Raw genomic sequence first — 20388 nt, 5'->3', positions numbered from 1 at the left:
TTTTTTTTTATTATTATATTTAATTAAATACTTTTTATATTACTTTTTTTAATATTCCAATTCTCCAATTATTTTTACTATTTCAATAGATTTTCTTTTTTTTTTTTTTTTTCAGTCCAAAATATTGATGAGAATTGGTTAGTTATTTGTAGATTAAATTAAATTACCAATTAAAAACCCCCTTTGTAAAGCCTTCGATTGCTCCATTTACTAAGCCAGATGTTACCCCAACAATTGGTAAAATTTCACCTCCAAATAGTGAAGTTAAGATATTATAATAATAATAAAAATAATAATAATAATAATAATAATAATAATAATAATAATAATTATAATAATAATAATAATAATAATAATAATAATAATAATAATAATAATAATAATAATAATAATAATAATAATAATAATAATAATAATAATAATAATAATAATAATAATAATAATAATAATAATAATAATAATAATAATAATAATAATAATAATAATAATAATAATATTGATAATAATAATAATAATAATAATAATAATAATAATAATAATAATAATAATAATAATAATAAAATATAATTGTGAACAAAAAGGTATTACTTTTTATTAATTTATTCGGATTAATTTTTTTTTTTTTTTTTTTTATGATTATATAAAGTCGGTAAGACTTTTTAATTGGTAATAAATAATTAATTAGCTTTAAAGGTAATTTCTTGAGTGCTAATATAACCAAATGGGAAAGCTCCACCATTTCCGCTAATGACTGGGTAATATGATAATGACCAAATATCACCACCTTCATTCTTTAAACCCCAAATAGTACGTGGTTTAACACCTGATGGTGAGGATGTGAAAGTTGGATTGTTAACAGCGTAATTAGCATTGTTTAAGATTTTACCATCGAATTGACTGTATTTGGTGTTGTTTGGGCCTTCATACCAAGTAGAGGAAGAGACTTGATTAATTACCAATGGTGAAGTTGAGTTGTAACATGCACATTTTGGTTTAACATAGTATGGTGAAGCTGGGTTATTACAATATGGTGTGAACCAAGCATCAGTTTCATTACGAAGAATACCACCAATTAAAGTTGGTGGAGTTGCTCTAACACCATAGTAACGTGAGAAAATATAGTTTGAATCCATTGGAATTTGACCCATACAAACTTTACACATAAGATCAGAATTCCAAGTACCCCAAACAACAACTTTGAAGTCTAACCATAATAATGCACTAGCCTGTAGGGAAGAAAGAAAAAAAAAAAAAAAAAAAAAAAAAAAAAAAAAAAAAAAAAAAATTTAAATAATTAAAAAATTAATAAATATATAAATAAAAAAATAATAATGATAATTAATTGTTGGTCCTAATACTTAAGCACATCGCGCAGGGTTCACCAGTTGTGTAGAGAGTCATATTAGTGTATGAACTTATGTTATATAATGATGTACAATTGTTAATTGCAGCAACTTCACCATGAGTCATTAAATTTGGTTTACCAGTATTAACACCATGGCATAAAAGAGTACCATTTTGAGCATAGATGGAGGTGACAAATTTTCTTCTGGTTTGTTTTGAGATTGCTAAAATGTAGGCCATACGATGTTCATGCATATCTCTTTCTTCTGGGCTTAATTCTTCTGGAGTCCAAACTTTTAATGTCTCAGTTCCATACTCTGGTGCAGCTGGTACCCAACCAACGGTTTGACTTGCTGAACATTGACCAATATTGGCAGTGGTTGGATTGAAGTCACCTTCACATCCAAATGATAATTTTAATGTACAAATGAGAATTAATAATGAGATAATTAATTTCATTTTTGATTTTTTTTTTTTTTTTTTTTTTTTTTTAATGTTAAATGTTTATTTCTAATGTTATTATTATTAATTACAAGATATAAATATTTTTTGTTTTTAATTGAATAATATTTTTTTTTTTTTTTTGTTTAAATACTTTTTTTTTCTTATTCTTTTTTTTTTTATTAAAAAAAAAAAAAATCAAAAAGGTAAAAAGAAAGAGTCTATAGAATTGGATGATATTTAAAATAGGGGGGGGAAAAAAAATATTTTTAGTATGAAGAACTCTTTTTTTTTTTCAATTTTTTTTTTTTCAAATTTTATTTTAAGATAACGAACGATGATTTTTAAAAAAAAAAGAAAAAAAAAAAAAGAAAAAAAAATTTAGATTTTATTTCTTGTCCAATAAAAAAATTTTTTTTTGAAAAAAAAAAAAAAAAAAAATGAGCGATTCTTTCTATGAAAAAAATAAATATCTGGTTTCGGTATTTAAAATGTACCAATAGAAATTATTTTATGTTTTCTTTTTTTCTTTTTTTTTAAAATCAACATTAATAATTAATTTTTTAAATTTTTTTAAAAATTTATATTTTTAGTTTAGTTTTATTATATTATATTTTTAGTTTTTTAATTTATTGTAATAGTAAAATTAATTGGAGAATTGGAATAGATTTTTTTTTTTTTTTTTTTTTTTTTTTAGAGCACATGAGATTAAATTAATTTGCCAACAATTGGGGGGGCAAATAAAGGGGCACCAAATTCAAAACCCCTTGTAAAACCATCGATTGCTCCAATTACTAAGCCAGATGTTGCCCCAACAATTGATAAAATTGCACCTCCAATTAATGAAGTAAAGACATTATAATCAGCATTTGCCTTTTCCACCAAATCCTGATTCCCTGCTACCACCTTTAATTGATGAGGATTTTGATTTTTTTATTGAACCTAAAAAAGAAATTTAACCTATTAACATAACCCTTTTTTTTAATTTAAAAATTTAATATTAATATTTCTTTTCGGTTTTTGGGTAATTTTGGGTTTTTTGGGTTTTTTTGGGTCTTTTTTTTTGGGTCTTTTTTTTTGGGTCTTTTTTTTTGGGTTTTTTTTTGGGTTTTTTTTTTTTTTTTGAAAAGATATTTACCAATGATTGTCATTTTTTTTATTATTGATTTTAGTTTTTTAGTTTTTTTTTTTAGGTTTTTTTTTGTTTTTTAAAATGTTTATTTGAAATGATTTATAAAAAAAAAAATCCCTTTTATTTATAGTGAAATTTATCCCTTTTAATTTTAATATTTTCAATGAAAAATCAATAACCCTTTTTATTAGTATTTTATTTTTTTTTTTTTTTTTTTTTTTTTTTTTTCATTAACAAAAAAGTCTGATAAGAGTTCTTATTCCAACTTAATACTTATATTTCATTTATTTAATTAATAATATTCCCTTTTTTTTTTTTTTTTTTTTTTTTTTTTTTTTTTTTTTTTTTTGGCATAAATTTTAAAAATGAATAAAAAAAAAACCATGCCCAAACATATATACCCCCTCTCTAAAAATGGTTTACAAAAAAAAATATAAAAAAATTAAAATATTATAATTCATGTAATGAGTGTGTGGAGAAATGTTTTAAAATAATATATTTAAATTAATTACACACTTAATTTGAATGTGGAAACAATTTTAAAATTATAATTTTTTAATTCTTTTTTTTTTTTGATTTTTTTTTTTTTTTTTTTTTTCATTTTTCATTAATTTTTTCCCATTATTCATATTTTACGAAATCAAATACAAAATTAAATAATATTAAAAAATGATTTTCAGATCAATTTTTAAAAAGTTTTCAACAGAAGAAGAAGAAACAAAAAAGAAAAGTGTTGCTAAAACAAATAGTTTTTGGTTTATTTTAATTTCAGCATCATCATTCCTAATTTATTCATTATTTCACAAAAAGAGACTTTTGGGCACTGCAACTGCTTAATAAAGCATTATTATTTTTGTGTTCATAATTAAGAATTTTATCAATTTATCAATCAAAATCAATTAATAATAGCAATTAATAAAATCTTTCAAAATTTTATTATTATTATTAAATAAAAAAAAATTAAAAAATAAAAAATAAAAAAAAAAAGCAATTGTATCGATAGTCAAAATAAAAAAATAAATAAAAATAAAAAGAAAGAAAGAAAGAAAGAAATAAAGAAATAAATAATAAAAAAAAAAACTTCAAATTAATAAAACAATTCTTGTCAAATGCAAGATTAAATTAAATTAAATTAAATTAAAAAAAAAAAAAATATTTATATATTCTTTATTTTTGTGTATTAATTTATTGCGGAAAACCTCTCTGTATTTGTTTATGTTGTTGCTGCTTTTGTTGTTGTTGCTGTCTATCTTCTTCATCAATTAATGCGTCCACTAATTCTGATTGAGTTATTGAACCCTCCATTGAACTTAAAAAACCATAGCTTTGTTGTATTGATTGATAGTTTTGATATTGTTGTTGTTGGTTTGTTCTTTGTGAACCACTATTTGTAGAGTTATTATTATTACTATTGTTGTTGTTGTTGCTGTTGCTGTTGCTGTTGTTGTAATTATTGCTATTATTATTACTATTATTATTATTATTATAATTGTAAGTACTAGGTGGCGTTCCAGATTGGTTTTGTTGAGGTTTTTGCTGATTTTGTTGATTTTGTTGAGATGATAAAAATAAATTTCTACATTCCATTGGAGGAATACCCAATTCCATGGATACCTTTATCCAATCGAAGCTATTTCTTTGTACACTATTATATAACCTTTGAAGTTCATCATTCCTAGGTGTTGTTGCTCTTGGTTGTTGTACTTGTTGCTGTACCTGTTGCTGTTGTTGCTGTTGTTGATGTTGATGTTGTTGTTGTGAAAATGAATAACTACCGCTGCTGTTACTATTACTATTGTTATTGTTGTTGTTATTGTTGTTGTTGTTATTGTTGTTGTTGTTATTATTATTATTATTATTATTATTATTATTATTATTATTATTATTATTATTATTATTATTATTATTATTATTATTATTACCGCTTGATATGTTTAATAATGTTTCATTTTGTAATTTAATAAATTGTTGTTTATAAAGATGTGACGCCCTTAATTTACACTCACTCTCGTTAATATTTAATCGTGATGATATTGAATTCCCTTTAATAATTTAAAATTATGGTTAATAATATTGAAAAATGTAAAAATGAAAAAAAGGAAAATTAAACTTACAATCTATATCGTTTGGTTGAGGATGAAGTGCAATAAATCTCCATAACATATTATCTTTTTCTTCATTCCAAATCAGTTCATCGTTTGGTCTTTTCCATGGTATTCTTATAATGATAGAATATGTCATATATATATATACAATAATAATTTATTTATATAATAATTTATTTATTTATTTTTTTTTTTTTTTTTTTTTAGAAATTAATTTTTTTTTTTAGAAATTAATTTTTAAAAAGGTTTTTTTTTATGTTCCCTAAAAATAGTAAAAATTGGAAAAAAAAATAAAATAAAATAAAAAAAAAGTAATATAAATTGTAATAAAAAAAAAGTAATATAAATGGTAATAAAAAAAAAAAAAAAAAATTTCTTTTGAATTTTATTTTTTTTTTTAAATTAAATATAAAAAAAATAAAAAAAAAATTAAAATTCAGTCGCGAGTTTGTAAATTTTTTTTTTTTCTTTTTTTTTTTTATTTTATTGTATTATTATTATTATTAATTAAACCAAATGGATCAACCAAAATATTTTTCAAGTTTATTAGGATTCCTTTTAAAAAAAGAATATGAAAAAGATGAAGATTGTAAATCTTTGGAAACATTAAAAGAAATGGTGTTCTCTGAACAAGATGATGTTACATTAGAATGTAAGTTAAAAATTATTATCTATAAAAAAAAAAAAATATAAAAATATTAAAAAATAAAATAACCTATTTCACAACACACATACCACAAAAAAATTCCAAAAATGAAAAACAAATACCAACTAAATTAAATAAATTTAAATTAACAATAAAAAAAAAAACATATATGTATATAATAAAGTGATCGAATTTACATATAATAAATGTTTTGAAATTATTCAAAAAGCATCATACTCTGATATGCAAATTTCAACATTTGAAAATATAGTTAAAGAAAGTGATTTTACAACAGTTCAACAAGAATGTTTAAATAAATTTTGGAAAGTTAATAAAAAGAAGATTCATGAAATTATATATAAAACCACAAGATTCAATAACTCTTTACAAAAAATTAGTTGGAGAATTGATGTTAAAACAAAATCAAAAGAAATTAGTGAAATTAATGAACCTGTATCAATTGTAGAATTAAAATTAAAAAATACCAATACCAATAATAATAATAATAATAAAAATGATTTAATAAGATTTGAAATGGATAAAAATCAATTAGAAGAAACTTTACAACAAATTAATAGTATTCAGAAACATTTACAAGCAAAATCTTTATAAATAAATTAAAATAAAAAAAAAAAAAAAAAAAAAAAAAAAGAAAATCAAATCAAATAATAAGAAATATATTTATAAATTTTTATATAATAATTTAGTTTTATTTTTTGTTTTTTTTTCTTTTTCATTTAATTATTACTATTATTTATTTTATTTTATTTTATTTTATAATTTCGAAAAAAAGTTTGGACCATGACGAGCAATTAAGAAAGCAGAAGAAACAGCTAAAGAAGTAACAGCCATCCAATCATAAGAGATGAAATCATTGAAACCAGAAGGTCTATAACCTAATTTCTCTATGCAGAGTTTTTCAATTGATTCGAGATGTTGAATGGTTTTCTTTGCAGATGGATCATTTGGTGGAACTTTATGACGCATTTCATTGGCAAACTTAAAGAAGAGCTCATAGGTAGCAGTGAGACCCTTGGATTGAATAGCATCGACGATCAATGCTCTTTGACCCTTACGAATTTTGACTACACCAGTGAAGACGTTGTAATTGTTATAACAAGCATTCAAAGTACCAATGGCCATAACTTGTGGGATAGCACAGAAATTGATAACTTGTGGATTCTTTAAACGACTCATGTAGTCCAAAGCGATAAGAGCATGTGAAAGAGCATTGGTGATTAAATCATTGAGACAGTGGAGTGCTGGAATTTGGTATTTGGCCTCTTTGAAATTCTCCAAATGTAATGTGTAACGAGCCCAAACATCACGTGGCCAAAAGATTCTCTTTTCGTTAATGTCTTCCAAATAGTCACGAATGATATTAGTTTTTTGTAAGAATAAACCCATTTGGTTGGATTCATCATCTGCTGTTGCGAACCATTCACTCTCTAAACCACTAGCATGAAAGATCTTGCTAAGACCAATGCCAACAAGACCTGCGACATAGTGACAATAGAGATCCCATTCTGGTAATGTTACAACAGACTTTTGGAGAAACTCTGACATACCATTTGCCATACGACGTGTAATATCATGAATGATAGTACAATATCCATCACCCAATCCCAAAAATACATCAACCACCTTATCGAAATTCTCTACTAAATTCTTTTCATCATTATTCATACCATATCCAAATACCTTATAACCTGGTTGATATAATCCTTCTGAAAATGATGTTAATACTGGTAATTTTGTATTAAGTTCAACTGTTGTATCATCTTCAATTGTATCTAATCCTCTTAATACTAAATAAAAAATACAAATCTATAAAATAAAAAAAAAAATAAATAAAAAAAATAAAAAAATTTTATTATTAGTAAAAACAAAAATACATTTTTGAAAATTATTTTTTTTATTTTTTTATTTTTTTATTTTTTATTTCCATTTTTATTTTTTTATTTTTATTATTTTTATTATTTTTATTATTCTTTTTTATTTTTATTTTGCAAATAAAAAAAAAATTATTATTATTATTATTATAATTTTTTAAAACTTACAGCATCCTTTAAACTTGGTTCTAATTCATTAATTACAAAAGCAAAACTTCTTGATGTTTTATTTAATAATTCGTAACACCATTCTTTATTACCTAAATTTTCTTTTAATTGTGATTTTGGCTTAAATGATTCAGTGTAACCAATCTTTAATAAAGAAAGGAATTCATCTGGATGAGCAAGTGATTTCATATATTGCATTTTTTTTTTTTTTTACAAATTTATTTGAGTGTATATATTTATACAAAAAACACAACAATTGGTAATTGAGGATGAAGTGGTTGATAATTGAACAACAAATAAAAAAAGATAAAATTACAACAAAAAATAAAAAAAAAAAAAAAAAAAAAAAAAAAAATTAAAAAAATAAAAAATCAAAAATCAAAACAGTGGCCTCAGCCGCCAATCGTTTTTAAAAAAAAAAAAAATAATAAAAAAAAAAATTTAAAATAAATTAAATTCGAAAAAAAAAAAAAAAAAAAAAAAAAAAAAAAAAAAAAAAAATCTAATAGTTATATGTTTTTTTTTTTTAATATCTTTTTTTTTTTTTTTTTTTCTTTATTTATTTTTATTTTTATTTTTTTTTTACATTTTTTTTTATTATTTATTTATTTATTTATTTATTTATTTATTTATTTATTTATTTTCTTTTATAATAAAATCAATTTTGTGAAAGGAAAAAAAAAATGTTAAAAAAAAAAAAATTAAATAAAAAATATCAACCAGTACCAAATTCGAATTCATTGGAGAAATAAAATCACGCGTTTCGTTGTGATGCACAAAAGTTTTGATAAGATATTAAAATAAGATTTTATTTTTTTTTTTTTTTTAAATTTTATTTTTTATTTTATTTTTTTTTTTTTCTTTCATTTTTTTTTCATCTTAAAGGAATTTCCTTTTATTTTTATTTCTATTCATTTTTTATTTTTTTTTTTTTTTTATTTATAAAAATACATACATGACAATACTGAGAACATGACTCCAAAGGAATAATTTCAAAAAAAAAAAAAAAAAAAAACATTGTATGATAGTTTTGATTAACACCCACACACACAAAATTTTAGTTTTGTTTTTTTTTTATTTTATTTTATTTTATTTTTTTTAATTTTTTTTACATTTTGTCTTTTTTTTATTTTTTTTTATTTTATAATTTTTTTTTTGTTTTTTTTTTTTAATAATCACATATTTATTTATTTATTCATTCATTTTTTTTTAAATGAAAATTATATACTGTATATAATGATGCTATCTATTTGTAAGTGTGACTTTTTTTTTTTTTCATTTTTTATTTTTTTTTTTCATCAAAAAAAGCAAAAATTAAAAAAAAAAAAATAATAATAATAATAAATTAAAAGAGGAAAAAGAGAGAAACCCACTCTATAATGAATCTAATTTTAAAAACCCTTAAAAAAAAAAAAAAAAAAAAAAAAAAAATTAAAAAAAAAAAAAAAAAAAAAAATTAAATGTTCTATATATAAATAATCAAAATTGGAAAAACACAAAAATTTATTATTTTTTTTTATTACTTAACCCCTTAAAGGCAAATTTTCACAAACACCCCAAGTTTTTTTTTTTTGGAGTTTTTTTTAAATGATTTATATATGACCCCCCCCCCCCCCCTTTGCCCCCCCCACTTTTGTAAAAATGGGAACACAAATCCCTTTTAAAATTTAAAAAATATAAAAAAAAAAAAACCAAAAAAAAAAACTTACATTCAGTCACACACACGATTTGTAGTTTAATAAATCAAATTTAAAAAAACTTTTTTTTTTATTATTTAATTTTTTTTTAAATTTATTTATTTTTTTGGAAACAACGTTGTGTTGGTTTTTATTTGATTTTTTATTATTAATTTTCTATATATATATTGGTGTATAAAAAAAAATAAAAAATAAAAAAAAAAAAATAAAAAAAAAAAAAAAACAAAAATAAAAATAAAAAAAAATTGTCATTCATTTGTAATTACTAGTTGCAACAACAAATATTTTAACTGTTTTTAGTTCTATTTTCAAATATTTTTATTTTTAAATTAAAAAAAAAAAAAAAAGAAAAAAAAAAAACTATTTATTTTTTTTAATTAATTAATAATAATAATAATTGTATATAATTAGTAACAGTCACCTCAATTATAGTTTTTTTAATAATATTTTATTATTTTTTATAATTTTATTTTGTTTCTTTTTAAAAAATAGTAAATATCTTTAAAATAAGTAAATAAATAAATAAATATACTTTTTTATTTATTTTGTATAATAATTAATAATTAAAAATTTTTTTTTTATTCATTTTTTTTAAAAAAAATAATATTTAATAATAATAATTTTATTATTTTTATTTAATAAAATTTATATATTAGTTTTATTTTTTATAATTGGCTTTTTTATTATTTTACAAAATATAATGCCTTCTTATAATATTAATAATAATCAAAAAAATAGTAAAAAAATGTCATCTTCATCATCATCATCATCATCATCATCACCATCATCATCATCATCATCGTCATCATCGTCATCACCATCATCATCATCAACAACAACATCAACAACAACAACTACTTCAACAACTCCAACAAGTTTATCACCATCTCAAACTTCACAGCAACAACAACAACAACAACAACAACAATCCACATCACCAAATTTATCAAGAAATAATAGTTTTCAATTCCTTCATTCTTTTTATGATACATTTTTTTCAAAACTATCAAAGAGCGGAGTTCCTCCATCAAATGTACTACAAACATCGTCAACATCAGTTTTTTCAGCACCATCATCATCACTTTTAACCTCTAATAGTTTAAATAGTATTGGGTCATTGATATCCCCATTATCACCAACCTCATCATCAGTATTATCAAATTCAACTTCATCAATTCCTCAACCATTAAATTCAACACCAACTTCACCTCAAACAAATTCTTCATCATCATCATCATCATCATCTCCACCATCTTCATCAAATAAAATTGGTAAAATAGTATCTAAAAAGCATAAATCAGTAAATGATTCAAATGGTAGTAATGATGATGATCATGGTAATAATATGCCATCAACAGGTTCAATCCATTTCTTATTTAAAAAAGTTTCAAATCTATCATTAGATAGTCATAGTAATAATAATAATAATAAAAACAATGGTACAAATACTACAAATGGTTTTAAAGAATATTTCGAACCAAATAAATATTTCCCATTAATTTCATCAACCATGGATGATGAGTCAAGTAATAATAATTTATATTTCCCAATTCACGAATTACCAGAAGAAATCATTGTTAAAATCATTAGTTATTTTTCATTGGATACAATTTTTAATATGTCATTAGTATCAATGAATTTTTATAGATTAACTCAAGATTACGACTTATGGAAAAAAAAAGTTTTAAAAAGATGGGGAAAACCTTGTATCATTACAAATAATAATAATAATAATAATAATAATAATAATAATAATAATAATAATAATAATAATAATAATAATAATAATAATAATAATAATAATAATAATAATAATAATAATAATAATAATAAAAATCAATCACAAAATACACCACCATCACCACCAGGTCAACCACAATATATTCAAAGATTACATCAACAACAACAACAACAACAAAAACAACAACAACAACAAGAAAAACAAAAACAAATAATTGAAATACCAAAAATTTCAATATTAGATAAAAAGGAAATATTTGATTCACAATGGAAAAATTATTATCAATTAAAAACTTTATGTACATCAGAAAGGGGTCAAGTATTTTCAAGTGTAATAAAGTTGAAAGGAGTTATACCAACACCAAGATATCAACATACAGGTACAGCCGTTGGCAACTATATATATTATATAGGTGGTCAGGAAACTCAAATGAGAAGATTTGGTGATATTTTCAGATTCGATACTGAAAAGAATCGTTTTAGTAAAGTGGAAGTCACGGGTGTAACTCCACCAAAGTTTGCACGTCATACAAGTGTAGCAATCAAGAATAAGATTTTTGTATTTGGTGGATTCGATGGTAGTGGAGTCTATTTCGATTTATCAATTTTCGATACAGAGAAATTATCATGGAGTTGTCCAAACGTTAGTGGTACTCCACCACGTTCACGTACCAATCATGCTGCCACTTCAATCGGTGATAAACTCTATGTTTTCGGTGGTATCAATAGAGATGGTCGTTGGGAGTTACAGGATTTGGATGAGTTTTTCGTTTTCGATACAGTTTCATTATGTTGGTCGGAAATTAAAGCCACAGGTGATATACCCTCAGCACGTTGTGGTCATCGTTTGGTTTCAATTGGTACAAAACTTTATATGTTTGGTGGTGGTGCTGGTGATTCATGGCGTGAACGTTTTAATGATATTCATATATTTGATACAGAAACAAATGTATGGCGTCGTGTTGTAAATAATCCAATAGTAAATAATAATCAAAATCAAAATCAAAACCAAAACCAAAACCAAAACCAAAACCAAAACCAAAACCAAAACCAAAACCAAAACCAAAACCAAAACCAAAACCAAAACCAAAACCAAAACCAAAACCAAAATCAAAATAATAATCAAAATAATGCAGTAGCAGTTCAAGTTTGTACATTTAGTAGTGTTTTTGTATTAGGACCATTAATAGGAGTATTTGGTGGTCAACATTTAGTTCGTGGAAAAGTAACGAAAAAGTTGTACTTTTTCGATTCAATTTCTGAAACTTGGAGTAAAATGTCATTCCTCTATACCTCACCTGATCCCCGTGATATGGCAACAGCAAATGTTATCAACTCTCGTGTATATATTTTTGGTGGATATGATGGTAGAGCAATGAATGATATGAATGTCATTGAATTATCTCCAAGATTAAAAGCATTAACCAATTTTAAATACCATTAATTTTTAAAAATTATAAAAATAAAAAAACAAAAATAAATTAATTAATTACCCCACCCAATCAATTATTTTTAAATTAAAAAATAAAAATAAAAATAAAAAAACTAAAAATAGAAAGGAGTTAATTTTTTTTTTTCATTAATAAAAAAAAACATTCAATAAATTAATAAATATATAATTAAAAACACTTTTTAATAAAAAATGAAAATTATTTTTTAAAGTTGGGGAAAAAAAAATGATATTTTTTTTTATTAAGTTTGAAAAAAAATAGTTTTTTGAGGAAAAAAATCAAAATTTTTAATGGGATTCCAATTATGTAAAAAAACCCCTTTTAATTCCCCTTTTTTTTAAATGTCCTTTCAAAGCTGGATTTTTTTTGGGGGGAAAACAAAATTTCCTTGGGTATTGAAAAATTTTTTTTTTTTTATTTACCCCTTTTGGGAAAAAAAAAAAAATTTAAAAAAAAAAAAAAAAAAAAATTAAAAAAATAAAAAAAAAAATATTTAAAAACCATTGGAGACACTTTTTTCGATTAATATTTTTTTTATTTAAAAAAAAAAAAAAAAACAGTTAAAACTGATTTTTTTATTTTTCTTTTTTTTTTTTTATATTTTTATTTTTTTTTTTTTTTTTTTTTGGGGGGGCTTTTGGAAAAAAATTACCGAGTTTTTTTTTTTTTTTTTTTTGGGAAAAGGGAAAAATTTTTTTTTGGAAATAAAAAGGGGCATTTTTTTTTTAGGATTTTTTAAATAAATTCACCCAAAATTTTTTTTTTTTTTTAAAAAAAATTTACTTTTTTCTTTTTCCAACCCCCCCCCCCCCCATTAAAAATAAAAAAAAATCGGGGGGGTTTTTTTTAACCCTTTTTTTAAAAAACCAATTTTTTTTTTAATTAAATTAAATTAAATTTAATGGTTTTTTTTTTTTTTTTTTTTTTTTTTTTTTTTTAATAACATAATTATAAACAAATTTTTTTTTTTTTTTTGATTCTTATATTAAAAACATTATTTGTATATTTCTTAAATATCTTTTCCTTTTTTTTTTTAAAAACATTTTTTTTTTTTTTTATGTTATTTTTAAAATAAAAGAAGTAAAATAACCAAAAAAAAAAAAAAAGAAAAAAAAAAAAAATGGCATCAATTCTAACAACACGTAAATTAGTTAGTACTCAATCATCCACAAATATAAATTATGTTCATACATATCATGATGAAGAGNAAACAAAGTCTTGTTGAACATGTTAATTTTTTATTAAAAAAAGAAAAACTTTTAAAATCTAGAATTCCAATCGATCCAAAATCAGATTTAATTTTTGATTCATTAAAAGATGGTGTAATTTTATGGTAATTAATTTTTTATTATTATTTATTAAAAAAAAAAAAAAAAAAAATTTATTAATTTTTATTAATTTTATTATATTATTTAAAGTAAATTAATTAATTCAATTAAACCAAAAACAATTAATGAAACAACATTAAAATTAAATTCAGATAAATTAAATATTTTTGAAAAGAATGTAAATTTAGAAAATTGTTTAAAAGGTGCAAAAAAGATTGGAATTCAATTGACAAATATTGGTGCAGGTGATATTCAAGAGGGAAAGAGACATTTAATTCTATCTATTCTATGGCAATTGGTAAAGATTGATTTAATGAATAAAGTTAGTAAATTGGCATATCGTGTAAAGGCAGAGATGTTAGATTTAGGAGAGACTGAAAAGATTGAAGAATTGGTAGCAGATGAGATTCTATTACGTTGGGTTAATCATCATTTAGCTGAAGCAGGTATTGATCGTCGTATAAGTAATTTCTCAAGTGATATTAAAGATTGTGTAGTTTACATTCAATTATTTCATCAATTATCACCATCAATTTGTGGATTGGAACTTTTGAATGAGAAGGATTTGAATGAGCGTGCTAAACGATTTTTAGATACAATCGATAGATTGGATTGTAAGAAATTCATTAGACAACAAGATATAGTTGATGGTAATGGTCGTTTAAATATGGCATTTGTAGCATACATTTTCAATCGTTTCAATCAAGTTGAACCAATGGTACCATCGGTTGAAGTTGGTAAAACTGCTGATGAAAAGTTAAATATTGATCAAGAAGCAATTTCAAAATTGGATTCAGAGATTCAACGTTACCAAAATCGTCATTTTGAATCGATTGAAGTTTATGAAGAGATTAAAAAAAGAATTGAAATTAATAAACAACAAGACATTCAATTCGAGGAGGAAACAAATGAAAAGATTGAAATCATTGAAAAAGAATTTCAACAGCAAAAGACTGAATATGAAATTCAAATTCAACAATTGGAACAACAATTACAAGAGATTCAAGAATCAGCGGGTCCAACTGAATCTCAATTAATTGAACAATTGGAACAAGAGAAACAAGAGATTCAAAAATTAGAACAAGAAATTTCTACAAGCCTTGAAAATGAATATAATGAAATTAAATCAATCTCTGAACAAAATCAAAGGGAATTGGAGCAATTGAAATTAAATACCTCTACAAATGAAAATGAATTAAAATTAGTAAAAGAGAAATTAGATCAAGAGAAGCAAGAAATATTGAATAAATTAGAATCTACAGGTTTACTTGAAACTAAAAGACAATTGGAGAAAGTGAAACAACAAGCAATTGAAATTGAATCACAAATTGTAACATTAAAACAAAGTGAAAAACAATTAAAAGTTGATTTAACTGAAACCAAAGAAGATAAACATCGTATTTCAATGGCAAAGAAAAAGATTCAAGATGAATTAGTTCGTGCAAAAGATAATACAGAGAAAATGATTAAAAATAAAGTTGAAACAGAGAGAATAATTGATAAAACCACTAAACAAGTCAGAGATTTACGTCATGAAATTGATAGAATTCAAAATGATAAGGTTTATACTCAACAACAAACAGAGGTAATTAAAATTGAAACTATTGAAGTTCAAGAGGAATTAGAACAAACTATCATTCAAAAGAAGAGATTAACCACAAAGAAACAAGAAACTTCTCAAATTTTAATGGAAAAAGAAATGGAATTGGATGAGGTACTAGTTCAAAAAGAAATTAAACTCAGTGATACAAAACAAAAGAATCGTGAAACCATTGAAAAAATGAAACGTGATTTTGAGACAACTAAAAAAGAGATTGAATATGAAAAAGAGAAAATTAAAACTCAAGTTATTGAATCTGAAAATCGATTATTAAAACAACAAATTCAAACTGAAAATGAAAAAAGAGAAAAAGAATTAATGGAAATAAAAAATAAAGATCTTAAATTGGATATTCATTTCGCTGCAATTCAAAAAGAACAAACTGAAAAAGAATCTGAAAGAATTAAAAAGGAACAATCAAAAACCAATCAATTACTATCACAAGAGAAAGAAATCAATCATTTATTACAATCTAAAAATACTGAACTCTATAAAGAGAAATCATTATTACGTGAAAAAACTTCACAAGCTATGGCTGAAGCTCACCAAGCTTTAAAAGATAATAAACTATTGGAAGATCAAATTTCAAAAACCAATTTAGAGGTTGATGATACATTAATTAATAAACAAAAGTTAGAATTACTATCGATTGAAGATTCAGCAGAGGTTGAAATGAAGAAAGCAGAGGTTAAAGATGAGAAAAAGCGTTTAAAGAAATTAAAACAATTAAAACAACAAGAAGAAAAAGAGTTATTGGAAAAAGTTGAACAAGGACTCTCTAAAGATTTACATAAAGTTAAAGCACAACAAGAGTTATTGGAAAAAGAAATTCAAGATAAAGCATACGCATCTGAAGATTTAGATATTAAAGAAAAGAGAATAAGCGAACGTTTGGCAAAAACTGAAAAAGAAACTACCTCAAAGAAACAATTGGTCGAAAAGAAAGAGAAAGAAAATCAAAAAATTCAACAAGAGAAACAAAAATTGGAATCAATTTTATCACAGGCAAAAGATATGATTGGTGATATAAAGAAAGATAAGGATCAAACCATTAAAGAACGTGAAATCATACAAAATAAACATAAAACACTCATGGAAACTGTGGGTTCAACAACAAAAACCAAAAAATCATTGGAACAATCCAAAAAAGATTTGGAAGATAAAATGGCAAAACTTTCCAGTCTAAAACTGGAAAATGAACAACAACACAAAAAGAAACTATCAGATTTACAAGAAAAATCAAAGGAAGAATTGGATAAAGCAAGACAACAACATGAAAAAGAACAACAAAAATTGGCTGAAAAACTTGAAAAACAATTAAAAGAAGATGAAGATACTCTCTTAAAAAAGAATGAACTTCAATTACAAAAAACCTTAGACTCAATAGAAAGAAATAAATCTGAAGCTCAAAGAATTGAAGAGAAAATTGAAAAAGAAAAAGAAGAACACCAATTAGCTTTAGAGAAAAAGAAAAGAAAAGATGAAAGAGAAAGAAAAAAATTAAAAGAAAAGGTGGAACAAGAAAAATTAGAAAAATTAGAATCATTATTAAAAAATAAAAAAGATTTAGAATTGAATGAAAATAATAATAATAATAATAATAAAACTGATGAAGAAATCCAAGTTTAAAAAAAAAAAAATATATATATAATAAAATAAAATAAAAAAAAAATAAAAATTTTGTACTATTAATAAATATTAAAAATGAATATACACATATATTTCATTTTTATTTGATTTTTTTTTTTTTTTTTTAATGAAATTATTTTGAAATTATGAAATTATTTATATTATCTTGATTTAATGTTAAATTCTTTTCATTGGCAAGATGTAATACACAAATAAAAGCAAGAGGAATTGAAACTTCACCAGCTGTTGGTTTATTATTTAATCTTAATTGATTTTGTTCTTCTTTTAAATCATCAATTAATGAACCAAAACTACATTCATCAATATTTTCTGAATTTCTTTGACTATTATTATTATTGTTATTATTATTATTATCATCAGAATCAATGATTGACCAAACAGAAGTTTTCAATGATTTAACATCAATCTTTTTAGATACTCTTGCATAATTGATATCAATTTTACTAACTTTTCTTGGTTCATCAATTAAGACACCACCATTTAAACCAAATGTAAATCCACCAACATTGTTTATATTTATTCCATCATTGTTATTATTATTATTATTAACTAGATTATTTTGATTGATAGGTCTATCATCTTCGTCATCCCAACCACCTATTCCTCCATAACCTTCATCATCATTAATTCTACCAACACCATTCATATTTTCATTTGGATTAAAATCATCTTGAAGAATTTGAGAATTTGGAAAATCATAATCTTGATTTCCATTATCTTCATCATCATCACTCCCTTCACCATCATTATTTCTATTTAATTTTGGATTTAAGAATCTTAAAACTTCTTCTCTTTTACTCATCTAATATTGAAAACATATTATTATTATTATTAGTTTTTATTATCATTATTATTATTATTATTTTTGAAAATAAAATACTTACAGGTGGAATTGAACATTTTGGTTTATTAAATAGTCTTGATAACATTTTAATATCATAATGAATATCTGGTGGTAAAATTGTACTTGTTTCTGATGCTTTCTTTAATGATGCAACAGTTAATGTTGAACCTTTACCAGGTTCAAACATTGACTCTGGTGGTGGTGCACTATCAAAATCTAAAAGAAATGCTTTTTTTCTAGTCACTTTTTTCTTTTTCTTTGTTTTATCAGATTCTAAACCTTCTTCATCTTCTCCATTTTCTTCATTTCCTTCTTGTTTTTTATTTATTTTTTCTAATTATTTATTTATTTATTTATTATAAAAAAAAAGAAAAAGAAAAGGAATTAATAAAAATTAATTTTTAAATATATATAAATAGATTTTATAAAAATTACAAACTTTTTGAAAATTTCCAATGTTCAGGACCATTCCAATTTTGATTTTGATTTGGTTCAATTAAATTTAATTGTTCCCAATCTTGATTTGCATCTAAAATACCCATAATATTATGATCTCTATTGTTATGATTACCATCATCATCTTCATCATCATAACCCAATCCAATACCATCACCAAAATCATCATCTTCCCCTCCTCCACCAAAATGAATACCCATATCACCATCATCTAAATTATTACCAAGTTTATTGAGATCAATTTCATCATGTTGAGCTTGTGGTTGATTTGATTGTTCAATTTCAAAATCATCATCACCACTATGATTTAAAAAGTTATCATTATCTTGATTATTTAATTGTTGTTCTTGTTGTTGTTCTTGTTGTTGTTTTTCTTCATCTTGATTCTTTCTTAATAATGAACTTAGATTAAATGAAAGTCCATCTTTACTTTTTACAGACCAATCTGAAAAACCACAATAGGTTGGACAAATCTCTAATGAATTATTTGAACCTGGTTCAAATAAATGTTTCCATGGTGTTATATTAATTTTTGATTCAATCTTTTCATTCTTTTTATTTTTGTTCTTTTTGTTTTCACTAGTTGATGATGAATAAATTGCATCATTTGAATCAAATACTAATTTACAATCACCATAAATTGAAAGATTATTTAAGAGTAAACCTTTTGCACCACCTTCATCAAATGCTGCCGATGTTTTACCAAATAGTGGATCAACCATAAATTGTATATCAAATTTCTTAATTGTTATATTATCTATATTTTGTTCTAATGTATTTACACCAGTTTTCTTTTTCTTTTTATTTTTATTTTTTTTTTCTTCATTTTCTTTATCTTTACTATCTTCATCATCATCATCATCATTTGCTACTTCTTCTCTTTCTGCTCTTGATAAACCACCTAAAATCTTATATGTATCAACATGTACAGAATCTACACGATTTGAATAAATCTTTACACTTGCATCCAATACACATGATGCCGCTTGAAAATTGGTTGTATTTGATTCACCTGCATGTTGATTCTCTAAAACATCATCAAAATGATCAATTAATTTTAATGTCCATGAATTTTTTTGATTAATTTTCTTTAATATATAAAATAAAAATTGATTAATAATTTTTTTTATTTGATTTTATTTTATTTGATTTTATAATAACAATAAAATAAATGTAATTACATTTTCAGTTGATAGTTTAATACAATTTGCATAAATTTCAGAAATTTGTAAATGAGTTAATGGTACTTTCTTTTGAATTGGTGGTAATGAATTATTATCTAGATCATTTCTAATGGTTGTTGTATCTATATTTGTTTGATTCAAATTGGTTGGTTGAATGATAATTGATTTTCTTTTTGATTTTGGTACTGCAGATAATTGTTTATTTGCCATCATATTGTTTGGTTTTGGTTGTTCTTTAAATGTTACAGATTTACCCTTTACATTTTCAATTTCTTGACCTGAATCTTCACTTGAATTATTGTCATCCTCGTCATCGTCAACACTACTTTGGTTACTTTTATCATCGTCATCACTATCAACTGTTGAAGATTTCTTTCTTTTATATACTTTTTTTAATTGACTATTAACATTATTACTATTATTATTATTGCTATTGATATTTAATTGTTTAATTTCACTTTCATCATCATTGTTATTAACAATATCTGATATTGTTGTAGGTTTAATAGAAAACCTTTTCTTTAAATTTGATAATATAGAGGTCATCTATTTTTAAATATAATATATAAAAAAATATAAAAAAAAAAGAAATAATTAAAACAAATAATTTATATATTTAAAAAAAAAAATAATAAAAAAAATAAAATAAAATGAAAATTTTTCCCCCCTTTTTTACATTCCCTCATTGAAAAAAAAAAAAAAAAAAAAAA

At 22.6% G+C, this 20388-nt stretch overlaps 9 protein-coding genes across 9 annotated transcripts; 5 read left to right on the top strand and 4 right to left on the bottom strand.

Moving 5' to 3' along the window:
- Window positions 1-219: 219 nt before the first annotated feature.
- Window positions 220-567, top strand: DDB_G0292082 (hypothetical protein; the record flags this gene model as incomplete). Its single annotated transcript, XM_629814.1, has 1 exon — window positions 220-567. One exon carries the CDS (start codon window positions 220-222, stop codon window positions 565-567), a length of 348 nt encoding a protein of 115 aa, XP_629816.1.
- Window positions 568-677: 110 nt separating this feature from the next.
- Window positions 678-1803, bottom strand: DDB_G0292080 (hypothetical protein; the record flags this gene model as incomplete). The annotated part of the gene is made up of 2 exons (XM_629813.1): window positions 678-1195; window positions 1359-1803. The coding sequence occupies 2 exons, from the start codon at window positions 1801-1803 to the stop codon at window positions 678-680; spliced, it is 963 nt and encodes a 320-aa protein (XP_629815.1).
- A 1783-nt stretch (window positions 1804-3586) lies between these two features.
- DDB_G0292078 (hypothetical protein) lies at window positions 3587-3754 on the top strand (the record flags this gene model as incomplete). Its single annotated transcript, XM_629812.1, has 1 exon — window positions 3587-3754. The coding sequence occupies one exon, from the start codon at window positions 3587-3589 to the stop codon at window positions 3752-3754; it is 168 nt and encodes a 55-aa protein (XP_629814.1).
- Window positions 3755-4102: 348 nt separating this feature from the next.
- DDB_G0292076 (hypothetical protein) lies at window positions 4103-5158 on the bottom strand (the record flags this gene model as incomplete). The annotated part of the gene is made up of 2 exons (XM_629811.1): window positions 4103-4959; window positions 5032-5158. 2 exons carry the CDS (start codon window positions 5156-5158, stop codon window positions 4103-4105), a joined length of 984 nt encoding a protein of 327 aa, XP_629813.1.
- A 380-nt stretch (window positions 5159-5538) lies between these two features.
- commd1 (COMM domain-containing protein 1) lies at window positions 5539-6280 on the top strand (the record flags this gene model as incomplete). The annotated part of the gene is made up of 2 exons (XM_629810.1): window positions 5539-5674; window positions 5853-6280. The coding sequence occupies 2 exons, from the start codon at window positions 5539-5541 to the stop codon at window positions 6278-6280; spliced, it is 564 nt and encodes a 187-aa protein (XP_629812.1).
- A 162-nt stretch (window positions 6281-6442) lies between these two features.
- On the bottom strand, window positions 6443-7926 carry fdfT (farnesyl-diphosphate farnesyltransferase; the record flags this gene model as incomplete). Its single annotated transcript, XM_629809.1, has 2 exons — window positions 6443-7495; window positions 7729-7926. 2 exons carry the CDS (start codon window positions 7924-7926, stop codon window positions 6443-6445), a joined length of 1251 nt encoding a protein of 416 aa, XP_629811.1.
- A 2199-nt stretch (window positions 7927-10125) lies between these two features.
- DDB_G0292070 (hypothetical protein) lies at window positions 10126-12609 on the top strand (the record flags this gene model as incomplete). Its single annotated transcript, XM_629808.1, has 1 exon — window positions 10126-12609. One exon carries the CDS (start codon window positions 10126-10128, stop codon window positions 12607-12609), a length of 2484 nt encoding a protein of 827 aa, XP_629810.1.
- Window positions 12610-13797: 1188 nt separating this feature from the next.
- Window positions 13798-17173, top strand: frpA (actin binding protein; the record flags this gene model as incomplete). Its single annotated transcript, XM_629807.1, has 2 exons — window positions 13798-13949; window positions 14035-17173. The coding sequence occupies 2 exons, from the start codon at window positions 13798-13800 to the stop codon at window positions 17171-17173; spliced, it is 3291 nt and encodes a 1096-aa protein (XP_629809.1).
- Window positions 17174-17306: 133 nt separating this feature from the next.
- On the bottom strand, window positions 17307-20224 carry DDB_G0292066 (hypothetical protein; the record flags this gene model as incomplete). Its single annotated transcript, XM_629806.1, has 4 exons — window positions 17307-17996; window positions 18079-18371; window positions 18478-19582; window positions 19676-20224. The coding sequence occupies 4 exons, from the start codon at window positions 20222-20224 to the stop codon at window positions 17307-17309; spliced, it is 2637 nt and encodes an 878-aa protein (XP_629808.1).
- Between the last annotated feature and the right edge of the window lie 164 nt (window positions 20225-20388).

The sequence above is a fragment of the Dictyostelium discoideum genome (genome assembly GCF_000004695.1).
Source record: "Dictyostelium discoideum AX4 chromosome 6 chromosome, whole genome shotgun sequence".
In the NCBI taxonomy this organism is placed as follows: domain Eukaryota; phylum Evosea; class Eumycetozoa; order Dictyosteliales; family Dictyosteliaceae; genus Dictyostelium; species Dictyostelium discoideum.
This window is presented reverse-complemented; position numbering and strand designations above follow the sequence as displayed.